Source organism: Gorilla gorilla, chromosome 1 (genome assembly GCF_029281585.2).
Source record: "Gorilla gorilla gorilla isolate KB3781 chromosome 1, NHGRI_mGorGor1-v2.1_pri, whole genome shotgun sequence".
Classification (NCBI taxonomy): Eukaryota; Metazoa; Chordata; class Mammalia; order Primates; family Hominidae; genus Gorilla; species Gorilla gorilla.
The window spans coordinates 183,391,751-183,415,776 of record NC_073224.2 but is presented as its reverse complement, the minus strand read 5'-3'; the positions used below and the strand labels follow the sequence as shown (position 1 = coordinate 183,415,776).

Genomic DNA, 24,026 nt, shown 5'->3' with positions numbered 1-24,026 from the left:
AAAGAAAGAAAGAAAGAAAGAAAGAAAGAAAGAAAGAAAGAAAGAGAGAAAGAAAGAAAGAAAAAATGAGAGAGACAGAGAAAGAGGCTGGGCGCGGTGGCTCATGCCTGTAATCCCAACACTTTGGGAGGCCGAGGCGGGTGGATCATGAGGTCAAGAGATCAAGACAATCCTGGACAACATGGTGAAACCCCATCTCTACTAAAAATACAAAAATTAGCTGGGCATGGTGGTAGGCACCTGTAACCCCAGCTACTCGGGAGGTTGAGGCAGGAGAATCGCTTGAACCTGGGAGGCGGAGGTTGCAGTGAGCCAAGGACGCACCACTGCACTCCAGCCTGGTGACAAAGCGAGACTCCTCCTCAAAAGAAAAAGAAAAAGGAAAGGAAAGGAAGAGAAAGAAAGATTGTCTCCTTTACTTCAATCCTCCAGTTTTGATCAACTAGATTTTGAGTTCTTTGAGCTGAATCAGAATTGATAGAATCGTATCTTTTAACTTCATAGCTATAGCAACCTGGCATACAGTAGGCAATTGATACACGTATAATTAAGTGGGTGAATGAATGCACTAATGAATGCAGTTGCTTTGGGTCTTGTAAGAAAACCACTGGCTTTCAGGTCAGACATCTTTACTAGAATGGTTATGTGTATGTACCTCCATGGATCATTTCCCTTTTCTGCTCAAAGACATATAACGTTGTCAAGTCCACATTTTATAGACATGCTGGTGAAGCTGACAGGAAAGATAGCTTCTGAAACCAACTTTCGAGGGTTTTGAAATCTAAACCCTCACTGTATGGAGAAACCTTATACTTCCTCCATCGATCTCATAGTCCTTCTTCTCTGCAAGTCCCCAGGGCGCTTTTCCAACCCCATATTGCTCTGCGCTGCAGCCAAAGCCCAGTTTCTTGCCTCAAAAGGCCCTTTGTTTGGGCTCTCTTTCCAAATCAGCGTATCCTGAGCTTGAACCCCCTTGCTTTTGAGAACTCTGATGCCTTGGCAGCAGAAGGCTTTGCCAGCAGGTTTGTGGTCCTTAACAGCTTTCAGAAACCTCAATGTGAGGGCATGTCTACAGCTAAGAAACTCTTTTCACGGGAGGGAGGAGAGGGAGTATTATTTTAAGAGTTGCAAAAACAACTTCAGATTGACTCTTTGGTCTTTCATTGCTACCAGAAGACTGAGAACTTCTTGTTCTCTGGTATTTAATTAAGATGATAGTTTTAATTAATTTGAAATGATATTGGTTAATAAGCTCTGCTCAATCTCTCAGGTAGGTTTCGTCTCCCAACACTGGAATGCATTAAAGACAAATTTCCAGCATCTTCCTTCCCAACTGGAAAACACATGCTTTAGTAAGCACAAATGGAAAGGTAGCTCCATCTGTGCAGCTGCCATATGATTCTCTGGCAGGACTCCAAGGTAACTTTTCAAAGATCAGATAAACTATGTCTAATCCATACTTTGTACTTACACATTTTATAAACCCAGGTAGCACTCTCTTATGCATTTATTTGTTCCAAAGCTTGCCAATTATTTATGACAGATAACAGTTTCTAAACACTTAAGGGTCAGGGTATATTCATGTCAAAGAGCCCACTGTCTGTGAGGTATTTTTTTCTCTCCAGACACCTGTAAAGTAGAAATCATTGTCTCCATTTTACAGGTGAGGAAACTGAAGTTTACTACAACATTTGATCCAGGTTATAAGCTACCAAGTGATGGGGCCAGGATCGGAACCCAGAACTGTCTGGCCCTAAGACATATCCTCTTTCCACTGTGTTCCAATGTCTCCTAAACTTCAAAACTTTGATTCTGGGTTAAAATTGTGGTAACTCGTGGTGGTGAATCTCTTCATCTTTCCTCCTATTTGTACCTTGTGACAGGGTTAATTCAACACAGTCAAGACCTCCAACTATCAGGCACTGTCCTAGAGTCTTTTATACTTGATGACCTCTGCAGTTCTGAAAGACCATTTAATTCAACTGCCTCATTATTTAGGGAAGAAAATTTAAACGAACAGAGTTCAAGTGACTTGTTTAAGGTCACTAACTAGTGCCAGAGCTGGAATGGGTTGAGATTAGGAGGTGAAATTACCTCAGGTTGGAGTAGTGAGGGGGTAGGGTGAGCAGAACCCAGCTTAAAGAATGGAAACTCTTTGTATAGGCAGAGAAGAAGGAGCGGGTGCATTAGCAGAGGAAAGAGCATAAACAAAGGCTGGAATACAGATTTCTGTGTGTTGCTTCCAGGAAGCAAGGAGACTAATATGGATAAAGGTAGTTATCAATGAGAATACCTGTGCATGCAAAATAAGGATAGCAGAACCAAAAACTGTTAACAATAGATGCCTCTGGGGAGTGGAATTTAGCGGAACAGTAAGCAAGGGGCTATTCCTTTTAAACATAATCATATGGTTAATTTTTTTTTTAAGAGACTAGGTCTCACTATGTTGCCCAGGCTGGTCTTGAACTCCTGAGCTCAAGTGATCCTCCCACCTCGGCCTCCCAAAATGCTGGGATTACAGGTGTGAGCCACCACCCCCAGCCTTGAATTTTTTTTTTTTTTTTTTTACACTAAGAATATATTACTGTGCTTTGGCATTTTATGTTAAGGTACAAATGACTGTAGATTACTGACACATGGGGCTAATATCTGTTTTGCAAAATAACCAAATCCATTGTGTAAAGGGATGCTTTAAACTATGGTATTTACTGGATTTGAACTTGAACCTGCACAAGGTAAGAGTTTTGTTTTCTCTATATTTTACTCATTTTCCAAGACAGTTAATTTCTCTGAGCCTGGTTTTCCCATCTGGAAAATGGGGATGAGGAAGGAAGAACTTTTGATGCTTGTCCCCTTCATCTCCTGTATTCTAAGATTATTCTAAAGGATGGTCACTGGTACTGGGCAGAGCTGAGGCAAAGAAACCATTCTGCTAAAGGGAATTCTTCAGTGCAGTCCCTTCCTTGACAATGGTGCCTAAAAGCATTCTGCTAATTTGCCTGTCCAAACAACCGTGATGTTACCACTTTCAGAAGCCTTCCCCCAGAGCCCCTCAAACATAGTGTTAATAATCCCTTCAACTCGGCTACCTCTATACAGAGTATACATTGTATTTCTAGAACTGCACCTGCCCAACATCTACTCCAGAAGATTCAAGGACTGAAACCTCTCCCCATTCATCATTAGACCTCGACACCCAGCACAGAACCTGGTGCATTAAAGGTGCTCAATGCAAATTTGTGGAAATGACTCATCACCATCATTTATTCAGGTGCTTTTAATTATAAAATTGATAGATACTATTATTAATGCTACTAATTACCAAAACTGTACCAAACATAGCTGATGCTGGGTTAAAATTATGGGAAGGTTGATTTTATATCAACATAACCTTTTGAACAATTAGAACTGCCTCCATGGAATAAACTCAGCATCACTGAAAGTATGTGCCAGTAGATTCAGTGTCTGGTGAGGACTTGCTTTCTATTTCAAAGATGGCCCCTTCTAGCTGTGTTCTCACATGATGGAAGGGCAGAGGGGCTAAAAAGCTCCCTCAGGCCTGTTTTATAAGGGCACTAATCCCATTCACCAGCACTCTGCCCTCATGACCTCTTAAAGCCCCCCCACCTTCCATCACCTTGGTGATTAGGTTTCAGGATATGAATTTTGGCGGAACACAGACATTCAGACCACAGCAGTTAGTAACAAAGTTAAGATGTAAACTCAGATTTCTTGTCTCCCACCTTGCCTATGTTTTCCCTTCAGGGGGTTTTCCTCTCCCCATTCAGAGTCCTTTTTTTTTTGTTTTTTTTTTTTTTTTTTTTTGAGACAGAGTCCTCCTCTGTCGCCCAAGCTGGAGTGCAGTGGCCTGATCTCGGCCCACTGCAAGCTCCGCCTCCAGGGTTCACACCATTCTCCTGCCTCAGCCTCCCGAGCAGCTGGGATTACAGGCGCCTGCCACCATGCCCAGGTAATTTTTTTTTTTTTTTTTTTGTATTTTTAGTAGAGATGGGGTTTCACCGTGTTAGCAAGGATGGTCTTGATCTCCTGACCTTGTGATCCGCCCGCCTCAGCCTCCCAAAGTGCTGGGATTACAGGCGTGAGCCACTGCACCCTGCCCAGAGCCCTCTTTAAGGCAAGAGAGGAGGATGAAAAAAGTAATGCCTTCTAAATACAACCCTAGCTTTTAGGGTAGGTTAGAATTTTTTTTTTAATAGAAGCTATCATGGTTAGCACAAATTTTGTTTGTTAAACAAGTTCAAAATACTACACATGAATGCAAAACTGAATGTAAAATACCTAGCCGTTCTTAGGTTAGTTACATATTCTCAATTCTCTCAGGTTAGTTAATACTTTATTATTGACCGCTGCAAACTCTAGCAAGTAAAGGGTTTTTCCATTTCATCACACTGACTTACAGGAAGCAGGCCTTAAGCACCCAGTGTTTAGCTTTATAATTATACTTAATAATAATTCAACTATTTATAGAAAAGATAAACTGTACCAGTGGCTACCTCAGGATTGTGGTGTTATAGGCAACAAAATTTTTATTTTTCTTTTTACTTCTTGTTTATATTTTCTAAAATAACTTTATATACTTTTTTTCAACGAAAATTTTTCAGCACCTATTATGTACAAGGAGTTCAAAATCTATTTAGAAGAGATTTCAGAGAGGAGGCAGGCAGGATTTGAAGTGACTATCAAGAAGTAAGTAGCTTCTTTTTTGGCCGAGCACGGTGGCTCACGCCTGTAATCCCAGCACTCTGGGAGGCCAAGGCGGGTGAATCACCTGAGGTCAGGAGTTCAAGACCAGCCTGGGCAACATGGTGAAACCCTGCCCTTATTAAAAATAAAAACATTAGCCGGGCATGGTAGCACACGCCTGTAATCCCAGCTACTCGGGAGGCTGAGGCAGGAGAATCACTTGAACCTGGGAGGCGGAGGTTGCAGTGAGCCAAGATCGTACCATTGTACTCCAGCCTAAGTGACAAAGCAAGACTCCGTTTCAAAAAAAAAAAAAAAAAAGGAAGTAAGTAGCACATACCAAGCAAAGAGAAAGAATGGCATGGTAGAAAAGGACCTGGAAAAGCCCCAGAGTGGAGATGTCTGGGAGAAGGGTGTGAAGGGGTTGGGAGAGAGTGGGGTAGAGGGGATGAGAAGCAAGAAATTGAAAGGTTTGGTTAGGGTTAGATTCTGAAGAGTCTCAAATACGCTGAGAAATGGATTCTGTAGTCAACAAGGGGTCAGAAAGTCCTGTTCTGAAGAGACAGGCCTATGTGATCGGGATTGTAGTAGTAACAAATGATCCTGTAGACTCACTGCATAAAGAATACATGGGGGAGGAGAGACTATCAACCTAGAAATAAAATCTGTAAAGACATTTTTTCAGATCTGGGTAAATGATAGCATGTGCCTAAAATGCAGTCGAAAAGGAAGAATGGAGAAGAGACAGCAAATTCAGAAACAACAAAAAAAAATATTCATTGTACAAACAAGAGCTTGCAGTTGCAAAATATTTTTCTATACCTGTGAGATACTATACCATTTGGTCTCAAAAGCTCTGTGAGGTAGGCAGGGAACAAATCATCATCCCCATTTTATCATTCATAAAATAGAAAACATTTGCCCAAGGTCACTCAGCTAATTTAGCAAAGCTGAGACTGGAGGCAAGATCAGCATCAAGCTATCTCTTAGACTCTATATTTTTAAAATTTCATTTAATTATCAGTTCACGACACCTGGCCATGTTTTTTCCATCTGTGTGTCCATCTTCTCATCTTGTCACCTTCTTCCTTAGGGCAGGTTCCACCTCTTATATTTCTTAGACTTTCCCTCAGCACTTTGTATTTATCTCCACAAATACTGGGAGAGAGATAAGATAGGCAGTGGACTCACAGGCATGTGCTTATCTGTCATTTTCTGGTAATACAGAAAATGATCAACAGCCCAGGATATACTTTCCCATTGGTCTTGTGGGTGTTTCCTATTCATCCTTGGTCCACAGTGGAGGAAGAGCCCTTGCTATGATTCCTATGGTTTGAGGGGCCTCTTGCCAGCTGCTTTCCTGCTCTGCATTCTAAGTGTGAAGGATCTGTACAAAATGGACCCACTCTAAGTCCTATTTAACTTTTCCATGGGTCTGTGTTTGTCAAAGCTTCATGCCAACTCTGTCAGAAAAAGAAATGCCACAAAACTTCTTTTAGGAAAGGGAGAAAAGACCTACTTTATACACTTGCTTTCATGCTAATCACACCACCATTCAAATCCCAACTGAATACAGGCCCTACAATAGCCTGGGAAATACACGGAGCGTTTTCCAAAGTGCAGGCTCCTTCACTCAAAATGTTTCATTTCCCTGGCTTTTTAACACCTTTGGAGAAGACTGATAAGAAGAATTAACAATACAATCTGATATTGCTGTCTCTGCAGAAAAGATATTCCATTTCTGTAGAAAATTGGCCAAGTATTCTCCTACCATGGCTCCTGACCTTTTCTTCTAAGGCTCTACAGAACTGGAACTGAGATTCTCTCTGATATATTTTCAGTAAAAGTGGATAGATGGCCCAAGTGACCAGCTCAAAGCAGATTCTAGCAGAGCATTTTCCCTGAAATGTTAGTAAATGACCTCTGCTACTGATTAGCTGAATTATTAACAGCGTGTCACCAACCCATCAATGAGGATTGCTATAGACATTGCTGACCAAGTTTTGAGAAAAACAGAATGAACTTCAACCTCCACCTTCATAGTGTTGTTGTGAAATCCAAGTGAGTTAATAACGTATGAAAAGCCCCTAGTTCACTGCCTGCCACATATGAAGTATTCAGTAAAGTTCATGCCTCTCCCTTCCAGTGTAAAGGTTTGGAGTTCACGTCTATCCTCTACGGATTTAAAAAGAAACAGGAAATACTGAAATGGACAAAAGACTTTAAACTTCAAGTCAAATCTGAACACTTTACAAGGTGTGATAATTCCATTTTTAAATTTTCTGACTTGCTTGCTTTCTTCATATGCTCATTATTGAAACTAATAGTGAAAATTCAAATTGCAATCTTAATTCTTGGAGGAAAGAGCATAGGTGTTGGTTGGGTCATAGCCTACAAGCTCCACCATTTTCTAGTCCCAAGATCCTGAGCAAGCCCCTCAATCTCTCTGCACAACGACTGTCTCATCTATAAAACCAGTTAGAGGAATACCTCCCCTTCAGGCTTGTATGATTTGATGAGATTCGTGGATGTGTCTGACTATGCTGTCAATGCTCAAAAAGGTTAGTTTCCCAGCTTTGTTCCAACTGACATGTGAACAATGACATTTTGCATGTGGTGGTACTGATGTTTTGTTTGCTTTGAGGGGCTAGGTAACTGGAGATCTACAATGAGAAAAATTAATTGAGGCAAGAAAGAATATATAAATTCAAACTCTCAGATGCAAACGTTATCATTTGGTAGGATTGTTCAGTAAAAGGGATTATTAATTAATAATAAATCCTTGGATTTCACAGCTAGGGCAAGCACAACTGCAACAACAAATTTATGGCAAAATCATAAGTAAAGGTCCCTCAACTCCATTAATAGCCTTAGGAAAATTAAACCTAAAATCAAGACAGCTTATTATTCCCCTCGAATTGAAAGCCCTGTATTTTGAATGCTTTGACTCAAGAAGTATATTTTAATTTCCCAGCCAGTCCCTAGGAATTCTGCTTTCATATAACATCTATAGAGCTGACCTTTCAAAGCAATCAGTCACAAAGGTGAGTGCAGCCCACCATCCCTCCTGCGGTGTCACTGGAGCTGCTACTCTCCAGACAGATTTAAATGACAAACCCAATAAACAAAAGATTCTCCAGTAAGTTGGTAACAACTTTGGAAATATTTTTAAAATCTCAGCTTGCTGGAAGTTCCTCTCTCTGATCATATGTGCACTTGCTTCCAAGGAAGACACTGTGCTTCTAATCAAAACATCCATTAAGCCTAAGATGACAGCAAGACAAATGTAACAATGAGAAATAATGGATTAGGCCATTCTTCTCTATAAACCTACTGAGGCCAAACTGACCCAAACAGCTACTTTGGGAGAGTGTCTAATGAAATCTGCTGTGTGGCTGAGACGCATTCTGCCACTTCCTGTCAGTGGTTCCTAACTTTACAACAATGTGGGTCATTTGTGGGGAAGAGGCTACTGGTAGAAGTTCCATGTACTGCAATTAATGAAGGAGCTGCATCCGCAGCCACTAACCAGAGAAGCTCAAAATCTTTCAATGTGACTTAAAGGTTACACCAAACCACAAGGACAGTAGCTCGAGCCTAAGGTACAAAAAGGGTCACAAACAGAGTGACCCATTACCACTGCCTGATGTGAATGATAAAAGGCCTAAAGTCCCTTCTTTCTTTCTTTTTTTTTTTTTAAATGATACAGAGTCTCCCTCTGTTGTCCAGACTGGAGTGCAGTGGCACAGTCGCGGCTCACTGCAACCTCTGCCTCCCAGGCTCAGGCGATGCTCCTGCCTCAGCCTCCCGAGTAGCTGGGATTACAGGCACCCACAACCACACCCGGCTAATTTTTGTATTTTTATTAGAGACAGGGTTTCACCATGTTGGCCAGGTTGGTCTCGAACTCCTGACCTCAGGTGATCTGCCCGCCTCAGCCTCCCAAAGTGCTGGGATTACAGGCGTGAGCCACTGCGCCTGGCCTAAAGCCCCTCCTTTCTTTAGAAAGCCTTCTATAGGATCCAGGACCCAGTGGTCTTCCTTACCTCAAAATTCAGAGCTGATGGTCCATTCTAGGGTGTCCAGCCTTTTCACCAACAAAAATCCCTCATAGTTAATTCTTGCCCCTCTATGACACATCTAGAAGACATCCGTACTTACCAAGTAAACTATATTTCACATCGTTTATTTATTTTTGCTAATCCAAGCACAAAAAGTGTCTCATCTCATGATTAGCAGAAATAAACAAGACCAGAGTGAACTGACAGCAGTCATTCACATCACAAACACAGCATGCTGATACTTTGACTAGTCTAGGCAGAGGCTGATGCTGTGAGTTAGGCTTGACAAGTTAATCACTGGTGAAAGTTCAGTATGCCTAGATATTTCTGAAGTACTGAAAATAGCAGAGGATGCCCCATGATTGACCTAACAAACCTTCACAGGTCCAGAGAACCACTAGTCCAACTCATTTTGGGTGACGCTTCAGGGGTTGCCAATGCGAAAGCCAGCATGGAGTAGTGGAGAAAAGCGTGGGATTCAGAAACACGTGGAGAATATAGGCAGTAGGGCCTAGTAGTTAAGAATGACCTCACCAGGCAGACGTCTGACCCCACCTCTCAAACTCACTCACTGCACCACCTTTGGTAAGTTATTTTTAACCTCTCTTACCTCCGTTCTGTAAAATGGAGACAATAGTAACAAGTACTTTATAGGCTCATTGGGAGGATTAAATAAGAGAATGTACACACGCTGCTTAACCTGGTGAGAGGTACCTAGCTAGCACTCAATAAATGTCAGCAATCGTCATTATTTAGTCAAGCCTGAGTCCAAATTCCAGCCCCGATACATATCAGCTGTAAGAACTTGGGCAAATCATTTACCCTCTCTGAGCTGCAAAACCAGGTTTGAAACATTTCCCTTATTCTGTTATTAAAAAGGTTAAGTGAGATATCATGTGAAGCACCTAACAATAAATGGGGATCCCTTTTCCTCACCCTTTCGTAATATTTGAGGTTTAATTTTCACATACTTACAACTTGATTTTTTAGTGCATTTATAGCTCACCTCATTATTCAGGATTTGTATTTGTGTCTTATATTCTTTAATATTTCTTGGCATCCAGCACATGAGTCTAAAAGATACATGGTAATTTTAGTTCCTAAGATGACAACTACAGATACACAGCCATATATCCAGAGGTGGGGAAAAGGGTGAAAAATCAGCCTCATCAGGAACTGAAAATAGATGGGTTTCTATTTCATGCCTTTAAAATATTGTAAAGCAGATCCCAGGGATATACAGGTTTTACTATTAGCATGTTTAACTGTTTTCAAAGTACTCTGAAGATCCATTCTTTGTTCTGCTGAGACAAGAGTCTGTATGTCACAGTCACAGCCTGCTTTGTGGAAGTGCTACTCAGTGGGTGAGCGGGTCTAGCTGACCACCCAGCATCGATTTCCCAGTCAGCTTATTGTTCTCTGCTCACTCATCTTAAACCCAGTGGCACCACTAAACTGATTCAAAACGTGTTTCTTTGTGAAAAATCCCTCTAAATACAAAGTGACGTTTAGTGGTTTTATGAATATGTTAATTCCAAATCTTCAGGAAAATTCTGGCATTGTTTCCCTTACATGTTTGCATTAATCTTAAGGTATTTCTTTTTTTTTTTTTGAGACGGAGTCTCGCTCTGTCACCCAGGCTGGAGTGCAGTGGTGCGATCTCGGCTCACTGCAAGCTCTGCCTCCCGGGTTCACGCCATTCTCCTGCCTCAGCCTCCCACGTAGCTGGGACTACAGGCACCCGCCACCACGCCTGGCTAATTTTTTGTATTTTTAGTAGAGACGGGGTTTCACTGTGTTAGCCAGGATGGTCTCAATCTCCTGACCTCGTGATCCACCCGCCTCGGCCTCCCAAAGTGCCGGGATTACAGGCGTGAGCCACTGCGCCCAGCCCAATCTTAAGGTATTTCTAAAATGATGCAGCCGCAACGGAAAACAGTTTGGCAGTTCCTCAAAAAGGTAAACATGGAGTTACTATATGATCCAGGAATTCCACTCCTAGGTATACAGTCCCAAGAGAACTGAAAGCATTTATATGGATATTCATAGCAGCACTATTCGTAATGGCCAAAAAGTGGAAATCACCCAAATGTTCATCAAGTGGTGAAGGTAAAAATGAAATGTGTTATATCTACATAATGGAGTATTATTTGACAATAAAAAGAAATGAAGGATACATGCTGCAATATGAATGAACCTTAAAAACAGTATGCCAAGCGGAAGAAGCCAGTCACGAAAGACCACATATTATATGATTATACTTACATGAAATATTCAGAACAGGCAAATCTATGGAGAAAGAAATTGGATTCGTGGTTGCCATAAGATGTGGGAAGGTGGAGGAAAAATGGGGAGTGACTGGTAGTGGGTATCGTTTCTTTTTGCAGTGACGAAATGTTCTAAAATTGGTTGTGGTGATAGTTAACCTAACCGTGAAGATACTAAAAACCAAAAAAAAAGGAAAAGATACTAAAAACCAATGAATCGTGTGCTTTAAAGAAATGAATTGCATAGTATGTGAATATCTCAATAAAGCTCTTTGAAAAAAATACCACTGCAACCCAGGAAAAACCCTTTCTCTAAGCCAAGAGGATTTACAGCCCACTTATTTTAAGGGGCATTTGAGAAACTTAAAAAGTCCAGAACAACAACAAAAGAATATAACTCACAGCCTCGTCTTCATAATAAGGCTATGCACATAAAAAAGCATTTACTAATAGATTTCATAAATCTCCTATAAATCCTGCATTTAAAGTGTTTCTGGAAGGAGTGGCCTCACCATAGTTCAGAGGCTCCCAACCTGGAGTTCAGGAAGTACCTGTCATGTCTTTCTTTTTTTTTTCTTTTTGAGACGAGTCTCGCTCTGTCGCCCAGGCTGGAGTGCAGTGGCGTGATCTCGGCTTACTGCAACCTCCGCCTCCCGGGTTCAAGCAATTCTCTGCCTCAGCCTCCCGAGTGGCTGGGATTACAGGTGCCCACCACCATGCCTGGCTAATTTCTTTGTATTTTTAGTAGACATGGGGTTTCACCATCTTGGCCAGGCTGGTCTTGAACTCCTGACCTTGTGATCCACCCGACTCGGCCTCCCAAAGTGCTGGGATTACAAGCGTGAGCCACCGCGCCCGGCCCTATCACGTCTTTCTTATCCAGCCCTCTCTGCTCCCACACAGTACCCTCAGTTCAGCTTGCACTTGCCACCCCACTGGTCTTTAGCTCCTCTGCCTCCCATTTGCCTACCCTCAAATCCAGTCATCTCTCCCAAACCCAAATAAGATTAAATTAATTCCCTCCTCCAATCTTTCCATGAATATGTTCATTCCAAAGGTCTTTTATAAAACTATTGTATTTTTCTTACATACTGTAACTAGCCTTTAGTTTTTTGTTTTTGTTTTTTTGAGATGTAGTCTCGCACTGTCACCCGGGCTGGAGTGCAATGGCTCTCTCAGCTCACTGCAACCTCTGCCTCCCAGGTTCAAGTGATTCTCCTGCCTCAGCCTCCTGATTAGCTGGAATTACAGGCGCCCGCCACCACACCTGGCTAATTTTTTGTATTTTTGTTAGAGACGGGGTTTCACTATGTTGGCCAGGCTGGTCTCAGACTCCTGACCTCGTGATCTGCCCGCCTCGTCCTCCCAAAGTGCTGGGATTACAGGTGTGAGCCCCTGCACCCAGCCGCCTTTAGATATTTCTAAAATAGTGCAGCCACTATGAAAAACAGTTTGGCAGTTCCTCAAAAAGGTAAATGTGGAGTTACCATAGGACCCAGCAATTTCACTCCTAGGTAGTAGGTTTCTCTATGAAATCTTCCAAGACAAAAAGAAAAAGAAAAACAAAAAGAAAACTTCATTTGCTCTCCTGGTTCACCAAAATAAAACTCAAATTCCTTAGCTGCCTGCCATACCCAGTCCCCTTTCATAATCTAGCTCTAACCTATCTCTCCAGCCTCATCTCCAATGTCCTCCTTTCTTCCCCCGCACAGTACAAACACACAATATTGACATTCCAGCCTCCAGCTACTCACTCTTCCCAAATACGTCCCTGCTTCCAAGTCTCAGCACCTGTACTTCACTCTGCTGCAATACCTTCTCCCCCTTCCTGGCTTGTGAGCTATTATTTATCTTGCAAGACCCAGCTCCACACCCTCAGGCAAGCTTCATCTCTCTTCACTGTGCTGCTAGAGTAGGCCCTCCCTTAAGGCTCCAAAGTCATCACTTATATAGTGTTTGTCATTAGGCAAAAGCCTGTTCCACTTTCACCAGCCTGGGAATTCCTTAAGGCCATGGAAACCCTGGCGCCTGGCATATAGTAGGTGCTCAAGAATCATCTGCAGAAGACAAGGCTTATACCTGAAAGACAGGTACAAACACAGGCTTAATAGGCTCTCTAGAAATTATACTGATTGATACCACAAACTAATTTGGGAGCCAAATATAAAGAAACCATCAATGAGAATGGCTTCCTTCGTGTCAATGTAATAGTGTATTATGTGTTTTAGGGATACATAAACAGGAACCAAAGCACACTACTTATTATGACAAGGCGCTTACAATGATTTGCATTTCTCTGCAAAACTCTTTAGGCATATAATTTTGTTAATTTGTGACAAACCTCAAAAACACACTTACCACCAATACCTTGATTGCAATATATACTTTCAAAGTACACAGAAATCAAGTTCCTTTCAAAGGTTTCCAAAAGAGTCTGAAGTGCGTTGTTTTGTTTGGTTTGTTTTAAATTTGGGAATTTAAATGCAGATCATAATTTATAATTTAACCCAGACTTAAGGGAAGAATAGTTTCACAAGGATGTTCAAGAACCTGACCTAGCCTTCTTTTGAATGTTGGCACTGACAATGCGTGACCTTGAGAAGTCTGTTTAATCTGAGACTGTTTCATCCTCAGTCACATGAGAATAAGGAGAGTTTGTTGAGAGGCTTTTAAAAAGCAAAAATAAATAAATAAATAATAAAATAAAAAGCAAAAACTTTGAAAACATGGAGTCTCTTTTTTCTCCCCTGAGATACATCATTTGAAAAAGGTGGCACCTGTTCCAGCTCAACTCATTCAGCAGTGATCTTGGTAATAAGTACTTTCCTGAAAAAATACCAGTTTGAAGAAAAGTAATATTTCAAAACACTGCCTAGTCCTTCACATTTGTCCCATGTATCTTTGGCTTCACTCAGCTAACATCCACTGATATGGATTAAAAGTTAAATCTGTTTGTCTTGTTCCTTTTTCTACTGACGCACGCAAGAGAGAGAGCTCTCCGGGGAACTCTCCTCATGAATAACATCAAATTTCAAACCAACAAGTCCACATCCGAAAAGCAGAATGGTAGAAAGGCAAGACCTTGGTTCTAGGTCCTCCTCTTTCACTATCACTGGACAATTACTAACCAACCAAGACCTCTAGTTCCCATTTGTGAACCAAGGGCATTGACGAGGATGTGGTGATGATAATGACTGCAGCAACTACCTCTTGAGTGTCTCTATGCACCAGGCACTGTACTAGGCATGTCCCCACCACGTCACAGTGCACACAAAATCTCATTTCGTAAATGAGGATTTATGAGGCATCACAGAGATCAAGTAAACTTGCTTAGGCTTCTATGGCTAATAATAGTGAGCAAACTCCAGTCTGACTCCAAAGCCCGTGCTATTCCCCTCACACCTCTCTCCCTTCCCCAGCTCAAAAAGGCCTATTTTTCTAACTGACATTAAAAAATGACCTTGGTATCGTTGATAATGAAATCTCCAAGGTACTTCCAAATTCTAAAGATTCCATGAATCTAGGCAATGAGGAATTTCTCCAATGGTATTCTCTTTATTATGTCTACAGAGAAGCTTATTCATCAAGCTTTAAGCTGTTTTGCAATTATTTATATATTACTCTGTCTACTCCACTGCCCAATAATATCCTTAAGACCAAAATAAATAAAATGGAAAGAAATGAAAAAGACTGCTTTGATTGCATTAATTGCAATCAATTAATTGCGAATTGAAAAGTGGGGCAGCAAGGTAACCTGACAAGAGCTCTGGAAAAGTTGGTGACTGCTTTCCAGCTGGGTACCCTTGTGCAAGTTACTTAACATCTCTGAGCTACAGTTCCCTCATCTATAAAAGGGATCGTCTCTATACCACATGATTGGCCTGTATAATAAATACGGTAGCCTAGCTCAGTACCTTCCTTCCTCAGCAAATACAGAGGGTCCCCTAGATGACCAGCGTTTCGATCATTTCCAATCATTTCTGTTCTTTTTTTTTTTTTTTGAGACAGAGTCTCGCTCTATCACCCAGCCTGGAGTGCAGTGGCGTGATCTTGGCTCACTGCAGCCTCTGCCAACTGGGTTCCAGCAATTCTCCTGCCTCAGCCTCCGGAGTAGCTGGGATTACAGGCACACACCACCATGCCCGGCTAATTTTTGTATTTTTAGTAGAGACGGGGTTTCACCATGTTGACCAGGCTAGTCTCGAAATTCTGACCTCAGGTGATCCACCTGCCTCAGCCTCCCAAAGTGCTAGGATTACAGGCGTGAGCCACCACGCCTGGCCTTGCTGTTCTTTTAGTTTGGTTTTCCTCTGGGCTGTTGAATGACACAAATGACCCAAGTGAGAGTTGACCCTAAAACAGACCACGTGTCTAAATTCTCTCCCACCCTTCCTAAGGCATATCTGTCTTTCTCTCAAGATAATATGGCCTTCTCCCTTTCAAAGGGGAAGAATGCAACCACCAAAGCCTATTGAGGTTCCTGCACTTTGACTTTCCCAGAAAGGGTCAGGAAACCTGCCACTGCTTTTCTTCAGCTAATGGAAAACATTTGTGTCCACTCTGCTTGGTGTTTTCTTGGGATTCTTCTCAGAATCTTTTTCCTTAATATAGTTGAGGCAACTTTGCTGCCAAGAAATAAGAGGATTTTATAGAACCATTGAGGAGTAAGAAAACTGGGAGGAAAATGAAAATTCGACTCTATGAAGAACAATAGCAACTTCATTCCTACCTGATAATGATAACGTGATTTTGAACTTTTCAAAATGCTTTCAGTTTCATTATCTCACCTGGGTTTCACAACAAACACGTATTACCAGGTTTGCTTATTTTACAGATGAGAAAACTGAAGCCTGGAGGAGGTTAAATAATTTTTGCCCAAAATTACGTACTGGCAAAAGGTGGCTGTTAGCTTTATGTCAGGATTCAAACACAGATTTGGGGAAATCCAAAGCTTGTATTGTTTCTACACTACTTTGCCAAGCTTATTTTATCTTCTAAAGGCTCTATTTAGGAATCTAATTTATTCCTGCTTCACCCTGCACTCATGCACAAACTTCAATATCTCAAAAGAAAATATTTAAAATTAACACCTCATTTATCCAAAGGGGTCACATGGCTGGCAACTTCAATTACATAGAGTTCGGTTTACAACCAGAAAATACATAAAGATTTTAGCCTCTTGGCATTAGAAACAACACCAAGTTTTTGCACTGAAAGACACAGGACACCTTCAGGTCTGCATCCAGGGGTAATTTTCCATTCGGAAGAATTCATGCAAACTTGATTATCTTTACTGAAAAAGACAGGTGCACTGGTCACAAACAAACAAAAAAAGTACAGACAACCTAACAATGCAGAAAATGCCAGAACATTCAGTGCAGGGACAAAAAGCCTACTACATAATTAAATTGCCCTTAAGATATCAGCTGTTAAACAACATAGTGATTCTAAAATTGGCCTGATAAGAATCACCGGCAGTGTTTATGAAACAGACTCCCAGGTCCTGGCTCAAAGCCAGCTGAATCTGAATATCCTGGAGAAGAGTCCGAGAATCTGTATTTCATACCAGATAGGCCCCATGTTAGGTGAGTTTATGAAATATTGGTGTAATAGGCAACCCCAAAACGAAGTATTACTCCTCAAATAACGTGTACTGGATTGAACTGACACACAGGACAGGGTTTCTCCATAAATATAACTGCCTACACAGGGAAGAAGCCCTTGACTACGGTCTCATTAGCATCACGCTGTGACCAACTGGGCTTCCTAGCCCAAACAACTGCACAGGAAAGGGTAAAGGAAGAATCTAAAATTGACAGGTAATCAAAAGGGTTAAAAGCAGAAAAGGGGCCTGGCACGGTGGCTCACACCTGTAATCCCAGCACTTTGGGAGGCTGAAGTGGGCAGATCACAAAGTCAGGAGATCGAGACCATCTTGGCTAACATGGTGAAACCCTGCCTCTACTAAAATACAAAAACTTAGCTAAGCATGGTGGCACGTGCCTGTAGTCCCAGCTACTCAGGAGGCTGAGGCAGGAGAATCGCTTGAACCCGGGAGGCAGAGGTTGCAGCGAGCCAAGATCACGCCATTGCACTCCAGCCTGGGTGACAGAGAAGACTCTGCCTCAAAAAAAAAAAAAAAAAAAAAAAAAAACCCTAACCATTATGGACAGTGAATAAAAAGCTTTTAACCATACTAGAAAAGTCAACAGGGCTTACCTACTAAATGATCCTAGGCTGGAGTGCAGTGACACAATCATGGCTCACTGTAGCCTCCAACTCCTAGTCTCAAGGTATCCTCCTGCCTCAGCCTCCCAAGAAGCTGGGCTACAGCTACAGGCTTGCACCACCACGCCCGGTTAATTTTTTATTTTTTTGTAGAGACAAGGTCTCACTATATTGCCCAAGCTGATATCGAACTCCTTAGCTCAAGTAATCCTCCTGCCTCTGCCTCCCAAAGTGCTGGGATTACAGGAGTAAGCCACTGCACCCAACGAGGCTCTTTTCTTTATTTTAATCTACGAAGGATGGTTGGCTAGGCAATTTACCGGTTGATTAATGAAAATATGTAAATTTCAGGAAGCAGGTGAAAGGACACATCCGGCGTAGGAAAAATCTAGTCAGTTTCTCAACGTATTGCCTTAACCTTAGTAAAAGCAGTGCTTACCTCCCCTCCAGAATTAACACCAACTTAAGCTAATTTTCAACATTAATTCTTTGGTCATACATATATAACAATTCAATTAATGACAAATGGTCTAAGAGGGGCAGTGGGTAGGTTTCTACATCACAATATCTACCAGCCTAGACTTATAAAATTGTTACAGCTAGAAGGACACTGAAAGATGGTCTAGTTCCTTCCCTTTTTCGCAATGGTAAAGAAACTGAGACTCAGAAAATTTAAATGAATTTTTCCAAAGCTGTACAGTGCAGTGGCAGTACAAGACTATAATGACTGTCTCTAGTTTGTGATGATTCACAGAGCTAATATATAATGAAGAGCTCAGCAGAGTAGATGCATAGGGTAGACATTCAGCATATGTCAAGTCTCTAATGTCAAGCCTCTACTAGAAATCGGTCACCGCATGTTTAATGGCAATAATAGACATAATCCCACACAGTCATTTTGCAGGTGGAAAAAAACTGAGACACACAGAAAACCAACTCATCCACACAATGCAACTCGATAGTGGCACTGGCCAACCTGAAACCTGAAGCTTCTGACTCTTAAGTGTCTTTTTTTCACTATACCATGCTGCCCCTCTCTCACTATTTAAAGTAAATAATAATAAATGATGACTCTAATGTATCCCATATATAGAACCAGTTCTAGAATTTTAGCCCAACCATTTAGTTGGAAATCAAAAAACATCCAAAAACGTGGTGGAGCAACCAAATTAAATAGCACGGTTGCTGACCACCCAAATTCTGTATCACTGACTGGAAGACTGGGACCAACTTTATTTTTCTGCTTTGGTGCAAATGGGTAACTGGGAAATCGGGACAGGCAGAACTTTCTGCAAACCGAGCTTCAGAATTTTCTGATAAGAACCTAATTTCAAGATTCTTCAGGTGGGGAAAGGACTCCACTCATGCTAAACTGAGAATTGCGGATCAATTCAAATCGACTTCAGTGTTAGTCTATCCTTCCCTTTTCTGAGACATGGTTTCTGGTTTATAAAATGGAGATAATTTATTCATAGGGGTTGCATTAAAGCATGCATATATGAATTTATATAAAAAAGAGACTAACAGAGCTTAGAAAGACAATAATTGTTCCTCCCTTCTTACCTGGGAATCGTCTGTCGCTCTCCTGTAACCCCATACACCACAATCAATGTACAAAAACCAGGAGGTGATAAATATTACTTAATTAAAAGGAAAACAAAATCAATTTCAGGAAAACTATCACGCAAAGATTCATAACTGTATTTAAAAGCAATTAATCGGTAAAGATAGCTGTCCAATGAAAGGTAAACTCCCACTGGTGTTATTTGACACCAGATTGTCTTGGCTTTCAAACAAGAGTAGACTTCTGCTTTTTCACCAAGAATTTAACGTTCTAAAAAGGTATGTGAAACAAGTTAAACTACTTGCATATTTCCACTTACATAACACTGACATAGCACATCAGCTTTTATTTTTTCCAGATACTAGATGAAGTTTCGTATATATTCCTGTGAGAGAATAAACAGAAAACTGTCTCTCTTCTTAATATATTAGTGCCCTGTAATCCAGACCATATGATCAATAAACTATATAAAAATTAAATTATACTGACGGTCTTAGGCAAAAAGTGGAAACAATTTTTTTTAGGACTGTGGTGTGCGGAATATTAAAATCACATGTTGTGCTATTAATTTTTCTTTTGGAAGCCAAATAGAGTTCTCCTGCATAAATATCTCACCTAAATATTTCTCTTACAAAGAATTTTTCCTGTTAAAGGTGTTTGAGAGACATTTAATTAGTGATATTGTAATTGGCCTGTGCTCAGGGGAAACATTGATCAATAAGTCACTTTGAAAATGTTGCCATGGTTTAATGGCAAAGCACCCCTTAAAACAAGTAGCTATGTGCCTCTATAACAAAATACATGGTCCTGACACCTTATTGCTTTTTGGAGATAAACGAAATCATTTTGTTCAAACATAAGACCAACAGTGAATAAATATAATAAACAGGTTAGAATATTAGCTTTGGGGGGACGGGGGATAGTGGGGCAAATGAAGAACTGAAACGTGCATGTGCACACATGCATGCAGGCACACACACCTTTTTTACACCTTCAATGTACAACAGAGTAGCTTGGGTTTTTACATCCCTGGCTAAACTATAGCTGATGGTTGTGCCTTTTTGCAAATTCCTTTACATCTCTTTCCTTTTCACTTTCATAAGACACCATCTCTTGGGACTGCCTTCTAAAATCACAAGGGTGGAAAGGAAATTGTACAAAGGCTGTCAAGCATGTTCTAGCTCTGCTTTCTTAATCACAAAGTAGGAGGTAGGAGGGTATCCTGCACAGGCACTCTAGAAAGAGCTTACCCTGCCACCAACAAAACACACTGAGTAAACACAGGGAGTTCCAGGCAAGTTTACAGCAAACAGCTTCCATGTGTTTAGTGCTTCCTTGTACTCCCCTGGGACCAGGGAGGGTCTTTTAAAAATTCAACAGCTTGATTACAAGACTTTAAGTAGTAATCTGTCCCACTGTGCATGATAATAAGCCAGCTGCCTTCAGGAAGGTAGGCCCCCCAGTGACAATTCCTTTACATAGCATCTTAATGTTGAATTAATGTTGAGAGATGTGGAAATGGGATGTGCCACCTTAACTACAGTGACTTTTCTTCCTTTCCACCCCTCCACCCTTCCACAGAGCACAATTACACCTTCAGCTGTCTCTTCTTACCTGAAGGGGGCCGTTCTTATTTTTAAACTCTAAGAATCCTATCTTTCTTTACTATGGACCATCAAGAGGACACTGCACAGTAAGGACAGTGCTACAGAAAGAGTCATGAATACCAGGGAGGTATAACTCCAGCCTAAGAAGTCTCTGGTCTGCAAAATCTGCATGGACAAATCCATTTCAAAGGGGACTTAAGTCTGTGCAGGAGCTGTGTTTTAAGGGAACTGAATTGGGAACACAGATGTTTCTTCAGTTAGCAGAGTTGGCAGAACAGCTTCTGGACCAAATCCGAGTTCTTAATGCGGGAAGGGGCCTTGGAGAGCATCTACTTCAACCCACTCATTCAACTGCTGAGGAAACTGAGGCCCATGAGGCAGTTAAGTGGCACACCCAGCAAGTGGCAAGAGTGGCAGTGTTCTGATGACAAGTACTGTGCGTTTTCCATTACACCATGATTCGCTTTTAAAAAAAAAATCCTAGGCTGACTTCAACCTTGGAAGTCCTGTTCATTCGTGTGAAGCGCTTTCTCCCTCCCCTACCGAGTTCATAAATCCTCCTCACCCTCCCACTCCAATTCCTTTAACTCCCACCGCTCTTCCAGCTGTGGCTTCCAACGACTTTGGAAAACAGAAGTGGACCATCGCCTCAACTTTCTGGGAGCGCAATTAAATTTGTGGTCCCAAACAAGATCGCAGCTGGCCTTCCCAGTGCCTCAATGTGCCCATCAGGGAAATGGGGCTCATCACCCCTGCTGCACCAAGTCAGAGAGTGGGCGAGCTAAAACTGATGCCCGTGAAGCCGCCTACCACCTGGCACACAGTAGGCACTCAAGTGGTTGCTGAAGCCGTGCCCAGCACCAAGCCCGGGGAAAGCACCTACAGGAGAGAAGCAAGTGAAAAGGCCGGCTAGCCAGTCTGGCGAGCCTGGGCAGCAAAGGCGGAAGGGTTGGATGTTTACATACAGCCGCCGGGAAGGCAGCTCGGCTCCAGGCAGGAGCCCGACTCTCGGGGCGATCCATTTCACTCGGATGGAGGGCGACCAGCTAGCTATACGCTGGCTGTAGAGCACGGCTCAACCAACTTCCCCTACGCTAAAAGGACGAACCCACACCTTCCGCGGGATTCTGCCCGGGCTTCCAACGTGGAGACGACTTTTACTGAGCTGGTTTAACAGTTGCCCACGAACGCTTAAGCACGCCCAGACCCACTCAAGTACAGGCCAAGAAGTCGGTGGGATCGGGGAGGGCGGGGGCTTCGGGCCTGGGCGGCGCGAAGGCTCCCCAGGAAGGCTGCGGGGGCCCCCCGGAGCTGACGGCGCGGCGCGGCGCTGCGCGGCCCCGGACTGGGCTGGGACGCGCGCCGAGGGAAGAGGGGCCGAGGGGCCGAGGGGCCGAGAGACAGCGGGGCTGGGCTCACCCATGAAGAGGCAGAAGAGGTCGAGGCAGATGAGCAGCACCCGCTTGCTGCCGCTCCTCCTCGGGTTGTTGTTGAGCGCCGGGCTGCCGCCGTTCTTGCTCTCCGGGACGATCGCTTTGTCGTACTTGTAGTTTTGCATGGCGCTGGCTGCGGCGCGAGCCTCCCGCCCCGCGAAGACGTCCCGCAACAGCAGCCACACACCCAGGCGCCCGGGTCGCCTCCTGGCCGAGGCTGCTGCGGATAGTGGCGGGTCGGCCCCGGCTCCGGGCGCGGCGGCTAGAGTGCAGCCGGGGCTGCCTGCCTCCAACTGCAGAAGGTGGTGTTTTCTGCTCCTCCTGCGCGCCTCTGCTTTCCTCTCTCAACCCTAAATCGTTCGAAAGTCCAAGGGGAAGAGAGCCAGATCCCGAGCAGAAACTTTTGCAGAGCTGCGCAGCTTGGGGCGCGCTGTTCTGGCGCGCGTCTGAGTGCGCGAGCGAGCGAGTGGGCAGCGCGGGCGCTCGGCCACCTTCCTCCGCAGCTGGTTCCTTAATGAATGGGAGCTGCGCTGAGCCCAGCAACTCCGGAGCGCCAGCCCCAACTCTAACTTTGCCTCCTCCTCCTCCTCCGGCTCCTCCTGCTCCTCCTGCTGTTGGTGCTGCTGCCGCGGCGGCTGCTGCTGTGATCGCCTGGGTTTGTTTTCTGCACTTTTATTTCACGAGGTCCTTTAAAAAGAGAAGACGTGGGGGGAGAGAGAGAGAGGGACCTCCTTACTTGGCTCGGATGGGATTCCGAAAGCACAGCCCCTTCCTTAAGCTGCCTAAGACGTAGGATAATTAAGGCCACATTTTCCCCCACCCCCTTCAAAAAAAAAAAAAAAGTCCTAAAAGGAAAAGTTACTCTCAAACCAGAGAAACCGGGAGCCCCTAGCGTTCAGAAACACCAAATTGTCACCAAAGAAAAAATATACATAAATAAAAAGAAACATTTTCTTGCAGGCCTTGGGTCAAGTAAAAGTTAGGGCTGTACAGCTAAAATGCATTTTTCCTCACCTACAAACCTGAGGCTTTCAGGTCTTTATTGTGACTTGAATTGTATTACCCTGAAAATATAATTTTTAAGGAAAACGAGTTGTTTGTTTAAGATCTTAACATCCAGCAGCGGGTACTATGCTAGATTTTGAGAATACTAAAATGAAAAAGACTGCACGACTGTGGAACCACATCTCCTGGATTTCAATCCTGTGACTCTGTGCCTCAGTTTCCCTGTATGTAACTAGAGATAACTGTTCCTTTTCATATAGGGTGGTTGTGAAGACTTAATTTGTTAATCCGTATAAGCTCCTAGAACAGTGCCCAGTACATAGGAAGTGCTCTATGAGGGTTAGCAATTACCTTTTTTCTGGGTGAAGGAGTCTCAGGCAACCCCTCTCTTGGCACCAAGAGTAATTCTACTACTATGGGGAATTCCAGGGCAGCCAAAATGCTCCCTGCTTGAGTTTCAGACAATCTAACATTTTTCCTTAGAGGCTGGCATCTTATTTTTAATTATTTTATGTGAGTTAATCTTTTTTCCAGATAGAGAATAAACATTTCCAGGGCAAGGGCCTTCCCTTGTATCTTCTATAGTGCCTAGCATGGACCTGGGCACAGTGGACAATAAATGGATGTTTTTTCCAGGTGGTTCTTTGTGTGCATTCAGAAATGGAAATATTTGTAGCTTTTTGATACATTATATGAATCATGTTCTTTCTTACACTGACTTGTTTTGGGTTTTGATAACTTTATATGCAGCCACCATCAACCCTTTCTGGTACAATTGCCCTTTCTGGTACAATCCTTTCACACTCCACACCCCTGCTCTCCTGCACGCTCTGCCTATAATGCATACCCTTTCCTCCTCTAGTTAGGGAAATGCTTCTCTTGCTTTAGTATCCTCTGAAATGTCACCTCCTCTCTGAGTACTTTCTTCATTCCTGCACAGAATTAACTTCACTGTCAACTCTTTGCTTATAACTATTTTTTTTTTCCCCAAGATGGCGTCTCACTCTGTCGCCCAGGCTGGAGTGCAGTGCCTCAATCTTGGCTCACTGCAATCTCCGCCTCCCGGATTCAAGGGATTCTCTTGCCTCAGCCTCCTGAGTAGCTGAGATTACAGGCTCGTGCCACCACACACGGCTATTTTTGTATTTTTAGTAGAG

At 42.8% G+C, this 24,026-nt stretch overlaps 1 protein-coding gene across 1 annotated transcript in view; it reads right to left on the bottom strand.

The window, feature by feature from the left end:
- PLPP3 (phospholipid phosphatase 3) overlaps positions 1-22,685 on the bottom strand; it is an 84,820-nt gene extending 62,135 nt beyond the window's left edge. Inside the window, exon 1 of the mRNA XM_004025865.5 lies at positions 21,851-22,685. Coding sequence (XP_004025914.1) covers positions 21,851-21,989 — 139 coding nt within the window. The 5' untranslated portion in view covers positions 21,990-22,685. The remainder of the gene's footprint in view (positions 1-21,850) is intronic.
- Positions 22,686-24,026: the final 1,341 nt, after the last annotated feature.